The 19,588-nt window shown below is 42.0% G+C and overlaps 2 protein-coding genes, 1 long non-coding RNA gene and 2 pseudogenes across 4 annotated transcripts; 1 reads left to right on the top strand and 4 right to left on the bottom strand.

Moving 5' to 3' along the window:
* Window positions 1-4,946: 4,946 nt before the first annotated feature.
* On the bottom strand, window positions 4,947-8,813 carry LOC127772585 (serotonin N-acetyltransferase 1, chloroplastic). The gene is made up of 7 exons (XM_052298523.1): window positions 8,522-8,813; window positions 7,807-7,870; window positions 6,988-7,174; window positions 6,567-6,666; window positions 6,319-6,419; window positions 6,146-6,239; window positions 4,947-5,268 (listed from the first exon to the last, which is right to left on the bottom strand). The coding sequence occupies exons 1-7, from the start codon at window positions 8,652-8,654 to the stop codon at window positions 5,189-5,191; spliced, it is 759 nt and encodes a 252-aa protein (XP_052154483.1). The 5' UTR covers window positions 8,655-8,813; the 3' UTR covers window positions 4,947-5,188.
* A 1,053-nt stretch (window positions 8,814-9,866) lies between these two features.
* On the bottom strand, window positions 9,867-11,728 carry LOC127774256 (uncharacterized; annotated as a pseudogene).
* A 2,012-nt stretch (window positions 11,729-13,740) lies between these two features.
* On the bottom strand, window positions 13,741-15,904 carry LOC127772858 (uncharacterized; annotated as a pseudogene).
* A 19-nt stretch (window positions 15,905-15,923) lies between these two features.
* LOC127772861 (uncharacterized) lies at window positions 15,924-17,986 on the top strand. The gene is made up of 3 exons (XR_008017476.1): window positions 15,924-16,080; window positions 16,438-17,347; window positions 17,854-17,986. It is a non-coding gene; the product is annotated as an uncharacterized LOC127772861 (long non-coding RNA).
* On the bottom strand, window positions 17,542-19,393 carry LOC127772860 (V-type proton ATPase subunit E2-like). Of its 2 annotated transcripts, XM_052298843.1 has the most exons (6): window positions 19,139-19,390; window positions 18,953-19,053; window positions 18,660-18,816; window positions 18,207-18,403; window positions 17,930-18,029; window positions 17,542-17,847 (listed from the first exon to the last, which is right to left on the bottom strand). In XM_052298843.1, exons 1-6 carry the CDS (start codon window positions 19,238-19,240, stop codon window positions 17,809-17,811), a joined length of 696 nt encoding a protein of 231 aa, XP_052154803.1. In that variant the 5' UTR covers window positions 19,241-19,390; the 3' UTR covers window positions 17,542-17,808. The 2 variants fall into 2 exon arrangements, with proteins under 2 accessions (XP_052154803.1, XP_052154802.1); XM_052298842.1 differs by lacking the exon at window positions 17,542-17,847 and having other exon boundaries at window positions 17,879-18,029; window positions 19,139-19,393.
* Between the last annotated feature and the right edge of the window lie 195 nt (window positions 19,394-19,588).

The raw sequence follows: 19,588 nt of genomic DNA, 5'->3' as shown, positions 1-19,588 counted from the left end.
TAATTCATGTTCGAGACGCGCTTCCTTCTGATTGACCAACCACGTCCACGGCGGACAGGTCCGTCCCCAAGAATTTAACAGTAACTGTCCCTTTGATCTCAACATCACAGACATATCACATCACACTAATCCATGTGGAATTGTGGCTAGCATCAGATGCTCTTCTAATTGCAAGGACTAAGATGGCCTTTTTATTTTCTCTATTCTGTTCTTCAAATTTTCATTTGCATGTTTTCTCATTAAGCTTCTAGACAACGTGTTTTGTAAAAAAATAAAATCTTAAAATACCTTTCTAAAACAACCTTTTCACTTCAGAGTAGTTATTTTATTTACTTATATCGTCAAATAGCTATTAGAAATCAAATTATCTATCAATCTGTTAATTTCAGCTATATACTCCCTCCAAGGAACATAAATCCTTAAATCCTAACTTTTCAGTTAGAGTTAAGTAGGAAAAGAAATGACCAAAATACTTCAGTCTAATAGCAAAATTATATTAGTGAAAGGCTATATGAGAGATATTGGAAGAACAAAATTTATCGATTTATAGACTCATGATAGATAGAAAGGTAGGAATTGGTTTATTTTAGAATGGACAGCTATACTTACCTGATAACCTAAGAGTCTAAGACCTCGAAAAACTTTTCTCTGATCCACGGGTCTGCAACCTGTTCGTCCTCTGGGTCTTCGTCCCGCACTCTAATGTAGTGTTTACTAAATCGTTTAGAATCGGGTTACCGCTATTCCACGATACCGATCGTGGTTTAAAAAATGAAAAGGTTTCGTAAACCCTGCTTCAGCGTACTGTCGCCGCCGCTGCCTCGTAATTGCGTATGGGCTCATATGGCCCCACTTGATCGATCGATGAGCACTTGCCCGGCCGGCGGCCATGGAGTGGGGAGAAGATCTTTTCCATGAAGAAAAATTCATGCTCTGTCCGGGAACTTTTGCATCGTCTGATGGCGACCTGGCACTCAATTTGCTGGACTTTTTTTTAACTGAGATGTGACGGTGATGCATGCTGTGTGCAAGGAAGTCAAGATGACAACTTTATTAGTGGAGGATAAGAGAGTAATTAATTAGTAATATAACGAAGTACGTATTCTTACAAGCTGATTATTGCCACTGGTGTGGTGTCTCCACATGTCAGTATGTGTGTAATATATACTTTTGCCCGTGAGCTTTAATTTGGTCAGATTTAAAAATGAGAGATTAATTGATAGGCAGCTGATGCAGCTATCAATGATCTCCATTTTGATAGTGGCGCGTGCATGACGGTGAGTGAATCTAGACATGTACCTTGCGATGACCAACGCACTGAAAGAGCGAGGTGAAGAAAAAGTTACTCCCCTTCACCATCAATTTTTAGCTACGGGTGTCAAAAAAAAATTAGCTACGAACCTAAATATTTAAATAAAGTACATGAGAGGTCGATAGCAAGACAATACAACCGGGAGAGAGAATTTAACGAAAAATTTATAAGATTTACACAAGTAATATGAATTTTTTGTATGATAATCTTGGGAGAACATACTTTAATGTACCATGTAAAATTAATCTATCTATTATATTAATAAAGTAATAGAAAAATGAGTTTCCACGTTCGCTTTCACGGCCTAGAAATTCTCACATTAATCCAAAAAGTAAGAAAAAAAAAGAAAAAAATAATAGAAAAAGGAGCCTCCACGTTCGCTTTTACAGTCTAGAAATTCTCACATTAATCAAAAAATAAGAAAAAAGAAAAATAAAACTAGATTAGGATTAGTTAAAAACTAAAAAAAGGAAAGAAAAAAAGGCATATTAATACACTCGAAACGGGCAATATATTGAAATGAGATTAGGATCAGTCAAACGGACAAGGCAAACGGACAAGGATGCATGAAACTGTCAAATATGAATAAGAAACGGACTCTCTGGTCATAGTGTATTACCGTGGAAACGTAGAAGAGTTTAGACTGCAAGTCAATATAATACAATTTTAAATACATGAAACTCAAAATAAAACGTAAAAATTAGAAGAGGAGTCAAGGTAGAAATACAATTTAGATTATTCTGAATTTTTGATTGGAAAAAATAAAAAAAAATACTAATATTGAGACAAGAGTTATATGGAATTTACTTAAAAAGAGTTCATTTAGAAATACAATTTAGGAGAAAAAAAATGAATCTCGAAGTGAAATTAAAAATAGTTAAAATTGAGAGAAGAGCCCATGTAAAAATAAAATTTAGAAACATATAAGATTTGGATTAAAGATAAATATTATGGAGAAAGAGTTCAAGTAGGAGAACAATTTAGAAATATTTTAAATTCAGATTACAAACAAATAGTATGAATATAAAAGTTCAAGTAGAAATACAATTTTGAATATCTTAAATTCAGGTTAAAAACAAATATTATTGAGAAAAGAGTTCGAGTACAATTAGGAAAAAATATGGTCTATTTAAAAATAAATTTTAAAATATCTATAATTAGGGACAAATAAAGAAAATTAAAAATGTGATTCCATGCAAGAAATACGATTAACAAAATTCAGAATTTAGGATTAACAATTACAAAAAAATAATATTTTTGTTAGGAGTCCATATAGAAATACAATTTAAAAACATCCAAAAGTTCAGATTGAATATAATAAAACTAACATAAAGAGTCCACATAGAAAAATTGGATTGAAGATAAATATTATAGCGAAAAGAGTTTTGGGAGGATTGCAGTTTAGAAATATTTTAAAATCGGATTAAAAATAAATAATATTGAGGGGAAGAATCCAGGTAGCTAGAAATAAAATTTACAAATATCTTAAATTCGGTTTGAAAATAAATATTAGTGAGAAAACATTTTATGTAGAAGTTGATTTAGAACTATTTTAAATGTGAATTAAAATAAATAATATTGATAGAAGAGTCCACTTTTACAATTGAAGGCTAGTCTTCTATTAGCTTTATATTAATACTATCAGCTAAAAATCAGCTAAAGAATCTCATGTAAATTAGCTAGAAAACTAGCTTATGAGATTGGATCTTAACCCTATACCAATGTGACAGGAGTTAGTCCAAACTGTCAGCAACATTAACAAAATAAAATATAAAAATACCCAGTAACATAGTAATATTGATAACAATAGAACATTTTTAATTTAAGGTTATAAACTATTATGAATATACAATACAATATGCCATCTTCAGTAGGTGGAAGAATGTCATTCGAGGTAGTGGAAAGATGCAACTATAGATACAGATGTAGGGGAATAAGACAAATAAATATGCCATAGGATTTATGTATCTTTGATTTATTGTATTTTTATGAGAATACTAAAAATTCCATCGTGTTTGTTTTATGGACATGGGAATTACTATATTAATCATTTGTCATTTTAAATACTTTTTCACAATAGTTTGGTCAAGTTAGGTCAAAGCTCAAAATCATTTGTCATTTTAAATATTTTTTTCACAATAGAATGTGAAGTATATGTATTATAGAATGTGAATATTTTATAGAGATGCTAGTTTATTTCATAGAATCTGCGTGGACTACTTTGCTAGTTTATTTCAGAGTATACGTTAAGACATGCTAGAATGCCACTTGGTATTGGTACATAGTATATACCTTCTTTGTCAAAACTCTTGCGAGTATGTACCATGTCTCGTACAACTCCCTTAATTCCAAAGTAAGTTCCGAAAGATGTGCATGGTGACACGCGGTGAAAAGCTTTTCTAACTATTGCATTGTATGTACAAGCAAGGACGAAATCGTCGTCAACCCCAAATGAATCAGGGCTTCCATAGGTGCGGCGCACAAGTTGCTAGCTACTTCCTTCGACCTTCATCTTAAAATTAAAATTATTTATATTTTCTAAAAAATAAATTAAAGTTATGACATAGATGCTTGTGAATGTTTGAGGTGGGAAAATAAATGAAGAAATTAAATGGGCAAAATTATAATTGGTTCAGATTGAGGTCGACAAAGAGGTACTCCTTTCGTTCTAAAATATAAGTAGTTTTAGGGTTGAACACAAGTATTAAGAAAGTCGGTAGAATTAAATAGGTGAAAGTTGTTATTGGTTGAGAAGCGGAGCTAGGTGAGAAAAATGAATGGTGAAGGGCTGTGATTAATTGAGAAGAAAATATTGGTGAAGAAATTATTATATTTTGGGACAAATCTTAAGGGCTAAAAGTTGTTATATTTTATAACGGATGGAGTAGCTAGTTTCATTTAAAAAATATCTTAAAAGTAGTTATATTTTAATACAGAGAGGACTTGCTCGTCCACTGCTTGAGAAATTTATGGAGGACGCACGCGTTGGCCGTAGCTATCACTCATCAGCAGCTGCAGCTGCTGAGCTTGCCGTTGACGCTAATACTATATATTGGAGCGAGCGATGGATCGATGGAGTATACAACAGCAGCATTCAATGGCGTGGCAGAAATATCTCCACGCCATGAGCCACGGCAGCCTCAAACGAAGAAAAATAGACCCAAATTACAACCCGATCGACGTGCACGTTTTACTGAATCGTTGACGCGAAGCTTCTATCCCGTGTTGGATATACATCGATGCTCGTCGTCGTCGTCGTCGTCGTCGCAGTCGCTAGCCGTGTGTGTCGGCTGATGCCGATGCCACCGTTGCCGCGACCATTTCGCCACGCACGAATTCATCTTCAAAGACAAAAAAAAATAAACAAAAACAAAAACAAACAAACAAAAACAAAACTGCAACGGCGACGTGCTTTGTCCCACGGTCATGCACGCTGCCACGGACGATGTCGCGTTTACTGAAACAGAAGACGCGCGCAGCACACATCTTTTGCAGTGGAAATTCTACAGAAGAACGCAACAGTGTGCGTTACAGTAGAAAAACCTTATAAAAGTTGTGGACATTATCTCTCCGCTGTGTATGTGTTCAATGTGCACCATGGCGCGACCGTTGCTGTAGGTGAATTTTTCAGGGATCTTTGCAGTTTTGCTAGTGACAATAAGAAGTGTTTTGTTTGGTTCAGTACAAGGTTGACTCGAAAATTCAGCTGAATTTGTATGGCTCGTGGTGCAGACAACAAGATATTGCAGATATCACCACCATTCAGTTAGAGTTGCTGTTACACAGCTGAGCTCGACTCAACTGGACAAAACTATGGTCCCTGGGCGGTGAGAACCAGGCATTACTGATGAACAGGAAGGTGTCAGGCCGCTGGCACTAAAATCTGGGGTACCAGAACATGCCCTTGATGCCTTGAGGGTCAGCTTCGAATCCCAAGTTCTTGTAGAAATCTACAACTGCAGTTAATAAGAACGAATTATCAGAAAGACGACCTTTTTAGTGCATTGAAGCAACATTGATAAGCTGCACATTCTGGATATCATGAACAGAACGACCATTTCCATTTCCCTGCTGCAAGTCGCAGCAATAACTCGCCACAGCAAGAAAATTATGTTACTCCCTCCGTCCCAAAATATAACAACTTTTATCTCTCAAGATTTGTCCCAAAATATAACAACTTCTCCACCAACATTCTCTTCCCAACCAATCACAATCCTCCACCATTCATTTTTCCCACCTACCTCCACTACTCAACTAATCACAACCCTCCATCATTCACTTCTACCTATTTTCTTAATAACCATGTCCACCTCTAAATATGCTTATATTCTGGACGGAGGTAGTAATGAATATTCAACATTTTGGTTTAGAAAGGTGCTATCGAGATAAATGGCACAGTTGAGTTAATGACTTCAAGGAAAGTAAGCCACCAGTTCACCCACCAGTAAAATTTGAGGCAGCCAGGCAGGTGCACTTACCAAAGGCATATATCCATTCAATCACTCAGATTTGGATAATGATGTAATGGCCTTATAGGAATAGGTTGAAACGAAGACAACAGCCTTTTCAATAGCATAAAATTTCTACAAATTCATCTTTTATGGTTTTCAATTACGTTTTCATCCACAAGAGTAAATCATGTGGTACCTTTGGTAGCCAGTCTAGTTGTTGCAGTACTCAAAGGATCAAAATATTTGCTTGTTTTCTACTCACTACAAAGATGACTTAACAGCAAACCAAAGGTAAATTCGAGCTAGCAGTGCTACTTAGACATGGCTTTTGTGAAAAAAGGGAGGTGTGTGTGGTACTGTGGTGGTGGTTGTGGTTTTCTACCTTTGTTATCTGCAAACAGCGTAATATTGCTGATGTCTCTCTGGAGCAAAGTTCGGATTACTTTCTCCATTAACGCTTTACCAAGACCTTGACCCTGAAAATGTTAAAACAGGTATAAACCATTATAAGTAACCTTACATGCCAAAACAGTGAATTCAAGTTCATCAATTCACCTGATATGAAGGGTCAACGAGAACATCCCAAATGGTAGCATTAAAGGCATGGTCTGAAGTTGCTCGCGCCATACCAATTAGTTGCTTCCTCTCTTCTCCCTCTGTCAAATAACTTCTACAAGTACACTAAGATGTTCATCATCTAGAAAAATGAATTTCTGCAAATAATCTTCAGATTAGAAGATGTGGTTTGACTAACGCTTAGGATCATAAACGAGCCGCTAATAATGAAACAACGAGGTAAGCACCTGCTTTTGAAGGCGTAGTAACTGAATGTAGTGTAGCAACCAGGTAACTGTTTCTTAAGGATGCTGCTATTTTGGTTAGGGGTCTGCGTGGCCATCCCACCTATGAGATGAACATCATAAACACAAACATCTGTTAAAGAAGAAACTACCGAGGAACAACATGAACTTGGAGAAAATTGTGATATATATTCCTTTATGAAAACAGGATGTGTTACTACAAGGTGACAAATATTTTAATAATATTTCATTTAGCTCTATTTGGTATTTTCGAGTGTACTCAGCTATAATAGCCAGTTTACACTGCATAAGCGGTCCCAGTTAGGCCATACAATAGTTACTAGGTGTGTTAGTGAACGAATAATGGTTACTTATTTAGAACCTTGACTGCAAGAACTATCAAATGATTTTGGAGAAAGATCACCTTGTCGCATAAAGCTTGGAGATCATACACATTAACATCTCCAGCTGAAGAAAATATGATCTGCTCTGTGCTGCCATCAGCAAGTGTCCTTTCTAGGAGTACTAGTTCCTCGGGCAAAGGTTCTTCCTCTTCAATTGGTGCTGATGGTGGCTCTACTGTCTCTGTACTGTTATTACTCTTCAAAAATCTGCAAAGCAAAAGCATTAGATTCTCTTTACCATACATGACAGATCTAAGGAGCATGATATAAGCATGTTGCTTCAAATGTACACAGCACATAGTTAGTCTACATACTCCCTTGTTAATTGAAGAAAAAGATATAGAAATTTTATCAATCTAGTTTCTCTACAAGACCTGAACTGTAAGGCTGAGTTCTTTTCGGCTGTTGGCTGTGGAGGCAAGCCATTAGCGCATGAATAATTGAGTATTAATTATTACAGACTTGAAAATGGGTTGATTTGATCTTTTTTAGGAACTTCTATATAAAAAGCTTTTGCAAAAAAAAGAACCGTTTAGCAGTTTGGGTCGGGAAGCGTGCTACTGGAAAATGGGGAAGTTGCAACTTCCAAACAAAGAAACGTAAGGGCCTAGTCTGTAAACACCCAGGATGTTCCGGTCCTACTACATCTTTATATTTTTTAGTTTTTCAGTTCCCCCTTTGTCGCAGGTAATGTGAGAAATTAGTAGCTTTCACTTCTCATAGAGGTAGGAATTTCTAACGAGACCATTTTCATATTAACACATACTACATGCTATAGTATGTAGATTTATGTGAAAATATAAACATAGGGTTTAAGCAAGGGACACAATGTATTTTACCCGGATCTAAGGGAGTCCCACAGACCAGCCTTCAAGGACCAAGTTGCCGCAGCCCGTTTTTTACCTGCAGCGTAAACACGATAAGAGTTTACGTACTAGTTCAGCAAATAACAGCTAAACTTCATGAACATGTCATGAACAAAAAAAAAAATCAACCAAAGAGAAGTTAGGCAGATGACAAAACAACAAAGAGAAGGTCCACAAGTTTATTTTGCCGTGGAGCTTGGACAACTGTGCAGTCTATGATTATCTAGCTGGTAGCTAGTAGCCGGTAAACCATCAAACATGGCGTATTTCTATATGCAAATCTAAGAAATAATCTGAACCACCATTCTCACCAAGACCCATACGGATAAATGCCAGCGTAATTTAGCGAGTTGCAGTAGCACGAAATGCAGGATCTGCAGAATGGTGCTGCTTACCAAATGTTTGGAAAGATGGGACAAAGGAGCCAGAGCAAAGCTTTACTTGTTTACTGACGCTGTAATTCCTCGATTAAGCAGTACATCAGTTCGTTGCAAGTTATTTGCAGACTCTGGAACACTAATTCCTAATCCCATCCAACAAGACACTAGATTGGCATCTACCTACCCTGGCCGGCCATTGTTAGCCTAAACATTTGGATGTCTGTAATTCCTATTCGCACCAAACGACTACTATACTGTGATTATCCGCTGCAACGCGGAAGGGAGCACCGCACCGCACCGCAACGTACCTTGCGCGTGGTCGTGGAGCAGCCGGCGCGGCGCGGGGGCCTTACCCCGGGCCCCCAAACCGCACGACGCCGTGGGGACGCATCTGAAAGAGGACGGTGTGACGACGGCGGAGGCGGAGGCGGCGGGCGCCATCCTTGCCGGATAGTGCGGCCCGGTGATTCGTTGCCGCGCGCCGCCGGAGTGGGCGCAGCCGAGGCGGTCGCCGCCGGGAGGAGGAGGAGGTGGTGGTGGAGCTCGCTGCCGTCGTCTCGTCGCAGATAAGGTCGGGGAAGGTGGGTGGTGGACTGATGGAGTGGTCAGTGGTAGCCGATTCCTCCTCGCCGAGACCGAGAAGAAGCCGAGGCCCAGGCGGTCGGCCCATCACCACAGGAGTTTGGCATGATTGGGCCGCTCAGTTATGGGCCTCTAATTTAATCTAAACTCTTATTTCCCCGTAAAAATTGAGAAGATATACAAAACAAAATAAGATGAGCTATAAATGTATTATTAAGTTATGAGTATTAATTATCTCGAATTTGAAGGAAATAATTAATATGATTTTTTAAAACAACTTTTTTAAAGAACCTTTTTTAAAAAAACGTATCACTTAATAGTTTAGGAAGTGTGCATGCGCAGCAGGAGTAAGTTTTCCTATCTATCCGTTGCTACCGAACGCGGCCTAGTTCAATTGTTGGGACTAGCTATATCGAGCTACATTTTTTCGTTAAGAAAACAGACTCATTTTTCAATACACTTTTACATTGCAAATTTCATACTTTATAGTACTATAAACTTCATATATTTACAGTGTAATTTTTAAATATTACACTGTAGTTTTTTTCCTTACTACTCACTATATACAAAGGAAAAGGATAGTTAGCAATCACATGGTGGAAAAAGGTTATTGAAATCAACTAATCAAGCCAAAAATGTGGTGCCAAGTTTTTTAGCAAAACCATAGTTTTTTAGGAAGAAGAAGAGAGAGAGAGGGTGAGAGGGAGATTAGAGCAAAGCTTTATGCCTTTATCTACAGGCTACATACACTGACATATCTACTTAGCAATCCCTGTAGCTATGGTGCCATGCCAGAATCCAGATTGCAAATAGGATCCGGATCAACAGAGAGATACAGAAAGGAAAAGCATCCAACCTCTCAATAGCAAAATCTGGGGATTATATTGCTGTCTGCTGATGGCTCTTTGCATCCACTTATGCACCACAGGATTCACAAAGAGCTTCAGACGACTGCATCTTGTGCAGACAAGAGGCAGAAGAAAAAAGATCAGAGACAGTCAAGTGCACTATAAACAAAGGACAAACAGCTAGCCTGGATCTGTAACTGCACAGCACAGAAAGAACTAAGATCTAAGCTGCCCAATGAACTGCAGCCTTGCAGCGCAAACAACAGAACAGTGCTTGCGCCGGAATCATCTCATGGCAACCAGGAGCGCCGCAGCCATGCCACCCAGGGACATGGCCCAAACGATCAACCGCAGCAGCTACTGTCCTCCTGAGCGGGTAAAGTACAGTTTCATCATCAGCTTGCACTTGCAGGACCTAGTTAAGAAACCAAGCAGCAACAATCAATCGGCCAAGTGAACTAGGACAATAGTAGGAAGGCAACTCAAATTTATTCTGTAATGTTTCTGAAGAATTGGAGACCGGGAATGAATCCGAGATACCTGAACACCGGCAAGGACATTTTCAGAGACTAGCTCAGACGGCGCAATCGCTGCCCAGCCGTCGACGTAAACCACCTCTATCAGTACCAGCCACACACCAATATCCTCAACATCTGGATGGTGTAGCTCCATGTGATAAGTGCAGCAGTCTGAAGAGAATGACGACGTGCATAGGACGCAGAAATTATCATGGAGTAGAGCCTGGGTACTGTAATCTCCTGTTGCAAGTGCCTCGACCATGTCCCTCCCTTGGTCCTCTTCTTGGACTTGGTTAAGCTGGCAATTTCGGATCACCATTGTTAATGAATTCAGTTTGGCATGAGCAGTTAACAACGAAGCACAGAGGTTTCCACTATTAATTTGTGCACGAGCAAATACCCAAATACTAATATACAAGATAAATTAACAGCATTAGTAAGTAGCAACAAATTTACATAGCATATGTAGCAGGATATATTCTATTTTCAGTTATCTGAAACGAAAATGGAGCCTCTTTTATTGCTAGATGACCAAAATACAAACTTCTTTTTTTATCCTGGTTTTGCACATGCTTTTGTCCAAGAAACCTGTGCACGATCAAGGCAACAAGAACACATCCACAAATCAAGATGGCCAAGAGACCCTACACCAGAGGAAATTGTAGGCACGCGTGGTTCCAAGCACAACTCGAAGTATGGACAAGAACTTACCTTAGCACATTGTACAGCAGTAGAGCGCGTTTGTTGGCTTCTTGATTCGTTGGTGGCAGTCCACGCAGCTCGAGAAATCCTTCTTCCGCCCGTACATTGGTGGCACCCATGGTCTCAACAGGATCCAGTTCGTCTGTTCGTCGCCTCTCAATCTTTGTATACCTTCCCAATCGTACTCGGTGCCCACTGGGTACCTGGCGAGCACAGCGGGGTTTTCAGCGAGCAACTCAACCTGAAGAAGAAGATGTCGTCTTTCGAACCGACCGTAGCGACACGGGGAAGGCCCTCTTCCGGGTGGTGATGATCCCAATGTTCTTTGCAGAAGTGGTCGCAGTAGGAGAGCCAGCAGTAGAAGCAGAACCTGTTTCGCCTGCATGTCATTCTCCAATCCTCCTGGACCAACCTCTGGAGGTAGAGGGGCTGCTCCATTGGAGGCTGCCTTGGAGCCTGCAGCTTATCCCCTCCCGCTTGCTAGCTCCTCTGCTTCTTGGCGTCCGCTACCCCTGTTCTTGCGTTCTTGCGGCTGCTCGCTGCTCCGCTACCGATCGATTCTTCCCCCTTTCTCTTCTCCTGCTTGCGATCGATTCTTCTTCGCCCTGCTCTCTGATCCCGAAGGCTTCTTGCGATCGCTTATCTACACCTGTTGATTGATTCTCTCGGATGTTCTTGATGCCGTCGCAATGTTGCTCTGCTCTCTGATGTCTCTTTCTTTCTTGGGTCTTCTTGTTCGTGGAGTTCTTGATGGAGAAGAGCCATAGGCATAGCGAGCGGGAAGGCGAGTGTTTAAATAGGAGCGGAGGCGAGCGGATGCTGATTCGATTAATGGGCCTCTTCTTGGAGCTTTTACCCGGCCCATTAATATATTTCTCTTTTTTGTGACTTCTTCCCGTTTCGATTTTGTTTGAGGCTGACGAGAGGGAGAGGAGGTGGAGAGCGAGTCGATCTGGGCGGGGGGAAGAGGAATCGCTCGGGGGATGCCTCCGCTGGAGGTGGAATCGCTTCAAGGCCTCGCAGTTTTGTCGTTTGGTTCTGTACTTCTGTTTCCTCCCTGTGTTTGTGGCTCTTTTGCGCGATTGAATGTTTGAATTTTGGTGTGATTGGGATAGTTAATCGAGGAAAAATAGCGATTCGTCTTGTGAATTTTGATGTGCGGAGCCCGCCCACCGGAGGTAGATGGTGATGAACCCCCAATTTCATTTCTAGGGTTTTGGGGGGCGGATGGGAACTGGATTTCATTTCTATTGTCAGTTTCTTATATGTTTTTGGTTAAGTTTCAGCTATCAGGTGTGGGCTTTTGCTGTCGTGGGTTAATTTTTCTGTTTTGCTCTGAATGGCAGATTCATGTGGGAGCGGTTTCAGCAATTGTCCCCTTTCTGCTTATCCCGATAATATATGCCAGTTTTGATGTAATGAAATGGTAGTCTCCTTGCTTGATTAAGGTGTAAATCCTGCTCATTTCCTCTCCAGAGAGTAGGTTAGGCAAAATTCAGACACTTTTTTATAGGGTCTTTTTTTTTTTTTTTTTGAGAACTGGAGTAAGCACAGAATACAGAGCCGTAGTGTAGGGACAAACATCTTCCAGGCTTCAGCCACAGAAACACAGAATAGCAGAACCAAACCACTCGTCTGACCGTTTCGTATAGCTACTTGTTGCATTCTAATCGGGACTGATGATTAACACATGATTATGTTGATGTTGTCTAGATATAGATGTTCTCATTGCGAGCTTTGCTTGGAAAGAAACACACGATTTTTTTCATAGCGGGGAATCAACAGTCCATCAAACTAATCAATCGAATAACCGTTCAAATGAGTTGTTGGAGCATGGGAGGCAGGAAAGAATATTGTGAGATTATTCTCTTAGTTGTTCAGGATTGTTGACGAACAACAGTGTTGCCAGCACTCTGTACAGTTTTCAGTTATTCCTTTTCTTTCAGCCTTGATCTGCTTGTGTTAAAATCATCTCCTACCAATGTAATGCCAGCCAGCTTGGTTGGCCTTCCGAAAAAGAAGTGTTCAAGTCTTTTGTTAAGGACCCCTCCCCCCCTCTCTCATTTTTGTTATTATTCTATTTTATTGAAATCTTGTGAATTTTGGAATGTTGTGTATTGTTTGCAACTCAGTGCCTTTTTTTTTCCTGAATTCAGTGGCTTTTAATTCAGTGTAGTTTGGTTTTGCGGATGATCATGTTTTACCTCATCTGTTAAGACTTCTGCCAGGTTTTACTTGAGCTTTGTTTCAGGCTCTACCAGTGCTGTTCTATCGGAGATGATGCAAAAGGAATCATTGTCAACTTATACTGGAGCAGCATTGTGTCTTTGTTGATGCTGTGAATGATGCTACTTCTGCGTATCCCAGGCCTTTGTGTTGGATTTTCTGGCAGAGATTGATTGAAGAGAACCATTGGGGATATCTATGAATGAGGAAAGGGCCTCACGGGCTGTAGTTTTCTCTTTTTCTTGTAAAAGTTTTTAACTTCTTATTTCTGTCATTTATGCTATGGTTTGTAATGCAGAGGCATCATGTATGTGTCAGTCAAGTATAGCTAATAGTGTGGATCTCTTGGTGCAATTGTAATAAATGTTTAGTGATGAACTCGTATGGTTTGGTATTAACCTGAGCCCAGTATGATGTTTAGCGTTTTACACAAACAAAGAGATACTCCAAAAGGGAGTATTTGCTTTCACTGAAATGAAATTTTGGCCTTACTAGTTGCATGCACGGCCTATGCGCTTAACTGACAAAAGGGAATAGTACTCCAAATATAACAGTGAAAAGCATCCAACATCTCAACAGCAAAATCTAGGGATCTCTGATGGTTCTTTGCATCTATTTATGCACCACAGAATTCACAGGAGCTTCAGATGAATGACTGCATCTTGTGCAGACAAGAGGCAGCAGGGAAAAAGATCAGACACACTGAGACAGTCAAGTGCACTATCCCACATTTGCTACAGTAACAAAGGGCCAACAGCTAAGCCTGATCTGTAACTGCCAAGCACGGAGAGAACTAAGATCTAAGCTGCCCAATGAACTGCAGCCTTGCAACGCAAACAACAGAACTGTGCTTGCACCAGAATCATCTCATGGCAACCGGGTGCGCCGCAGTTATGCTGCCAAGGGACGTCGCCCACATGCTGAACTGCAGGAGGAGCTTCTAACCTCATGACAGGGTAAACCAGAGCTCCACCACCAGCATGCACGACCTAAGTTCAGAAACCAAGCAGCAACCACTCAAGTTAGGACACATGAGGCAGCTCAATTCTGTAATGGATTAAATCAAGCTCAATTCTGTAGTGTCTCTGAAGAAATGGAGACTGAGATATATATACCTGAACACCATGAAGGACATCCTCGGGGACTAGCACAGACGGCGCAACCGCTGCCCAAGCATCTACGTGAACAACCTCAATGATCTGGTCGCCATGAGCGTTAGCCTCTTCTGGATGGTGTCGCTCAATGTGCTCAGCGCAGCAAGCTGAACAGAAGGACGACATGCATATGGTGCAGAAACGATCAGGGCGATGAATCTGGAAGTAATTTCCTGCTGCAAGTGCCTGAATCATGTCCCTCCCTTTGCCCTGGTGGACATGGTTATGCTGTCCAATGGAAATTTTGGATTACAATTAGTGAGGTCACTTTCATGTGAGCAGTTAACAACGAAGCAAAGAGGTTTCCTCTATCTGTCCATCGATCGAAGAAGATATGAAATGAACAGCATTTTCTTGCACAGATAAAATGAACATCATTAATTTTCTTTTTTGAAGGTCAACATGATCTTTTTGAGAGCACATTAGTACCACACTACCACATTGACTAAGCATCGCAAGATATATTTTATTTTCAGTCATCTGAAAACGATAATGGATTCTCTTCTTTTACTAGATGGCTAAACTAGGAACCTATTCCATTGGAGTAACCAAGATTTCTATATTGGTTTTGCACAAGCTTCCGTCCAAGAAGTAGAACTTGCGCACGATCAAGAAAGACAAGAACGCATGATGCGCATCCACAAATCAAGATGGCCAAGACTCTAAACAAGAATTAGTTGTAGCCACGCACGGTCCCAAGCACAAATTTTGAAGTATGAACAAGGACTTACCTTGCACATTAAACAGCAGTACCTCGCCGAAGACTCCCCGATTTTCTGATTGCAGTTAACGCAGGTTCGACCACGCCCTTGTAATGGTGTCATCCTGGGGTTCAACAGGATCCAATCCCGATTCCAGTCTTTCACTCTCTGTATATAGTTCCAATTGTACCCCCAGCGACCCACGGGGTACTTGGCGAACGCAGCGGGGTCTCCACTTCCGAGCAACCCAATCTGCAACAAGAAGAAAAGGAGGCATGGGGGGCAACACGCACGAGAGGCTCAGCTCAGCTCTCAACTCGATCGGAGCACAAGAAGTCAAGAACAAAGAAGAAGGAAGAAATTTTTCGAACCGACCGTAGCGACTCGGCCGCTACCTCCTGCCGGATGGTGACGATCCCAATGCTCGGGGCAGCAATGGTGGCAGAAGGGAGACCGGCAGTGGAAGCAGAATCTGTCTCGACGGCACATCCTCGTCCAGTTCGCCTGGACCAACCTGTGGAGGTAGAGGGGTTGCTCCATCGTCGGAGCCCCGCAGCTTGCTATCTCCTCTGCTTCTTGGCGTCCGCTACCCCTGTTCTTGCGTTCTTGATTTGCTTGCTGCTCCGCTACCGATCGATTCCCCCCCCCCCCCCCCCTCTCTCTCTCTCTTCTTCTCCCTGCTCTCTTGGTTGCTGAGGTTTCTTGCGATCGCTTCTCTACACCCGCTGATTGATTCTCTCGGATGTTCTTGATTCCCTCGCGATGTTGCTCTCCTCTCTGATATCTCTTTCTTTCTTGGGTCTTTGTTGTTCGTGGAGTTCTTGGATGGGGGAGAGCCATCGCGAGCGGGAAGGCGAGGGTTTAAATAGGAGAAGAGGCGAGCGGATGCTGATTCGATTAATGGGCCTTTTCTTGGAGCTTTTACCCGGCCCATTAATATGTTCCTTTTTTTTGTTTTGGTCTATTTCTTGATTTCTTCTTCCACTTCTTCCCGTTTCGATTTCCAATCAAAGTTTGAGGCGGCGAGAGAGAGAGAGATTGACGAGAGGGAGATGAGGCGGAGAGCGAGTCGATCTGGGCAGGGGGAAGATGAATCGCTCGGGAGATGCCTCCGCTGGAGGCGGAATCGCTTCAAGGTCTCGCAGTTTTGTCGTTTGATTCTGTTTCCCCCTGTGTTTGTGGCTCTTTTGCGCGATTGAATGTTTGATTTTTGGTGTATGATTGGGGATGGTTGGTAGAGGCTATTCGGCGACTCGGCCTGTGATGTGCGGAGGCCGCTGGAGGTGGATGGTGATGAGCACCGATTTCATTTCTAGGGTTTTGGGGGGGGGGGGGGGGGGGGGGGGGCGGATGGGAGGAGCTGGATTTCATTTCTAGGGTTTGGGTCACGGCTTCACATCGTCAGTTTCTTTAATATTTTTTGGTTGGAGTAGCTTTCAGCTATCAACAGTGGGATTTATCTGTTATCACTTCAATTTTGCTCTGGACAGCAGATTCGTGGGGGAAAGCGGTTTCAGCAGCTGGTCCCTTTCTGATGGAACGAAATGCAAGTTTCTCTTCTGATTTGGGTGTAAACAACTCCTCTCCAAGATATCAGAGGAAGCGAAATTCAGACACATTCATCAACACCAAACTGAAACTATGGTCTACCAACTATCTACAAGGTACCAACTTAACTTAGGGCACAACCTCCCGAAACAAACAACACTGAATTGCTCTTTGTTCAGAACTTTGGTAAGCATAGAATGCAGAGCCGTAGTGGCACTCGCATCTTCCAAGCTTCAGCCTTCGGCCACAGAATAGCAGAATTAAATCGTTCATCTGGCTGTTTCGTGTAGTTACTTGTTGCACTCTGAGTAACTACACTCTGATCTGAGGATTCGATTATTAGCATGATAGTTTGTTGTTGTTATTGTTGTTGTCGTCGTCCAGTTATAGAAGTTCTCATAGTATCATGTATCAATTCCAACTTGGTCAAAAATGAAATTGCTCAAGACTCTTGTTAAGGAGTCCCTCTCATTTTTGTTATTACTAGTCTATTTGTTGAAATCTTCTGAATTTTGGAATGTAGTATCATGTTTGCAGATCAGAGCCTTTTTTTTTCCTTGGTCAGTGGCTTTTAATTCGGTGTAGTTTGCTTTTGCAATTGATCATGTTTGACATCTACCTGGTCCATTACAGATTTTATTTGAGCTTGTTTCTGTCTCTACCAGCACTATTTTATCGGAGGTGATTATTAGCACTATTTGATTTTGGTTTTGCAAAAGGAATCAATTATCAACTTATACTGGAGCAGCATTGTGCCTTTGTTGATGCTGTGATCCTTTGTGTTGGATTTTCTGGCAGAGATTGATTGAAGAGAAGCCAGAGGGGGATAACTATGAACGAGGAAAGGGCCTCATGGTGAGCTTTGCTTGAATCCATCCACCCCTGTTGCGTTGCGTCGCCTTGGAGCCCTTTTTTCTGGTGGGCTGTAGTTTTCTCCTTTTCTTGTAAAAGTTTCTTAACTTCTTATTTCTGTCAATTATGCTAAGATTTGCAATGCAGAGGCATCAAAACTGTATGTGTCTGTCAAATATAACTAACAGTGTCGATCTCTTGGTGCAATTGCAATCAATGTTTTGTGATGAACTCAAAGGGTTCTCAACTTCTCATGGTGTTTTACACAAAGAGATATATATAGTGTTTTACACAACGAGACATTTGCTTTCACTGAAATGAACTTTTGGCCTTACTAGTTGCATACACGGCCTGTGCACTTTAACTGACAGAAGGGAATAGTACTCCAAAATACAACAAAAATATACATATTGTGAACCACGTCTCTGTTTTATTCCTGGATATCAAGAACCCGAAAAAATTGCTTATTGTGACACTTTCTGGCTGAAGAGCTTCTTCCTGATCTGCAGGAGAGAAGAAAATGAAACACTCGTATCAAATCCACTGAATTACCATGCATTGATGGATGAGGTAAGACATATATACCTCAGGAAGCTTTTGCTTGAAAGAGATTTCCACCCTCGCATCCAGCGTGTTGTTGCAGACGATCTTGCCATCCTGCGATGCAATCACCACACCTCCAGAGCTGCAAAATTAGGGACACAAATCAGCTTCCGATGAAGTAACGATGAGTCGTATACAAACTCATGTATTACTGCTTGTCAATATGTAGTTTTGATAGTCGCTCCAAAATGCGTCGTAGCGTTAGCACGAGCATATTACTGGTGTATCAGGTACAAGGAAGCAACAAGATTGTGTGTACCAGAAGGGGCCATGGGCGTCACGGGCGGTCTTGGGCGGCGGGAGGTAGACCTTGCCGTCGATGAGGATCTTGGGGAGGTTCACCTTAGCCTTCTCGGCGTACTCCTTCTTCGCCGCCTCCAGCACCGACTCGACGTGCCCGCGATCCGCCTCCCGGCACCGCAGCACCACCGACGGCTCCCTCAGCCGGAGCAGGCTCTGAATTTGATCAATGATCTCTGAATCTTTTCTCTGAACCAAAATGTGCATGGATAGCTAGATACTCCCTCCGTTTCACAATGTAGGACTTTCTAGCATTGTCCACATTCATATATATGCTAATAAATCTAGACATTATTATATATATAGATCCATTAGCATCTATATGAATGTGGATAATGTTAGAAAGTCCTACATTGTGAAACAGAGGAAGTAGAAAAATGTAGAGGGTGTGAGGGGATTTGGTGGTGATCACCTGCACGATGAGGCCCTTGAGGACCTTCCTGTAGGCGGTGGCGTCCTTGGTGACGCGGAGGAGGCTCTTGCCGGCATCCTCCTTCATCTCGCCCACCACGCCGTCCTGCGCCCGCAGCACCTTGATCCGCGCCGCGTTCAGCTGCGTCGAGTACTCGCTGCAACCATGCGAAAGATCAAATCCAAACACAGAGTTAATAATCAGGGACGACACTGATTCGATCACCACAGTTGAACATTTTTTCGCAAATATGCAGTTGCTATCGATCGAGATCTTTTCTGTGTGATGCTCACATCTTCCTTCCAACGTCCACCTGCTTCGCCTTGCGCTCGTAGTCCTGCCTGATCCTCCGCTTCTCCGACTCCACCAGCTGCAGCTTCTCTATGTTGAACTCCTGCATCACCCCCATCAAGATCGTTTTTCAGTTGACACCATTTCTGAAGAACAGAAGACGAAGGAGATCAAATTATTTCTTTTACCTCCTCCGCGGCGACCGAGATCTCGCTGGCTTTCTCCTCGGCCTCCTGCAGGATGAACCTGACCATCTGCTGGATCTGCTTCCCGACGTCGGCATCGTTCATCTTCGACACACCGATCCCGATCCCGATCCGATCCAAACTACTCTCCGCGAAGTGTGTGTTCTTGGTTTCTGAAAATATGTGCCTCTGCTAGCTTCGGGAGACGATGAAACTGTTCTTCCCCCTCTTGGATGGACGAGAGGCAGAGGAGGAAAGGCCTACGTAGAGTTCGGAAAGGATCAAAGGAGAGGTGAGGAGGAGAGGAGCGCGGGAACCGGTCGTTGCCCTTCCCGCCAAATCTGGACTTCGATTTGGGCTCTCGATCGACTCTGGATTTTCGGTTTTTGGGGTTTCTGTGGGCTGTTCGTTCGGTGATGGACGGCCCAGTATTCATCAAGCCGGCCGGCCCAC

This window comes from Oryza glaberrima, chromosome 5 (assembly GCF_000147395.1).
Source record: "Oryza glaberrima chromosome 5, OglaRS2, whole genome shotgun sequence".
NCBI lineage: Eukaryota > Viridiplantae > Streptophyta > Magnoliopsida > Poales > Poaceae > Oryza > Oryza glaberrima.
The sequence above is the reverse complement of the archived record's forward strand: the minus strand, read 5'-3'. Positions and strand labels throughout refer to the sequence as shown.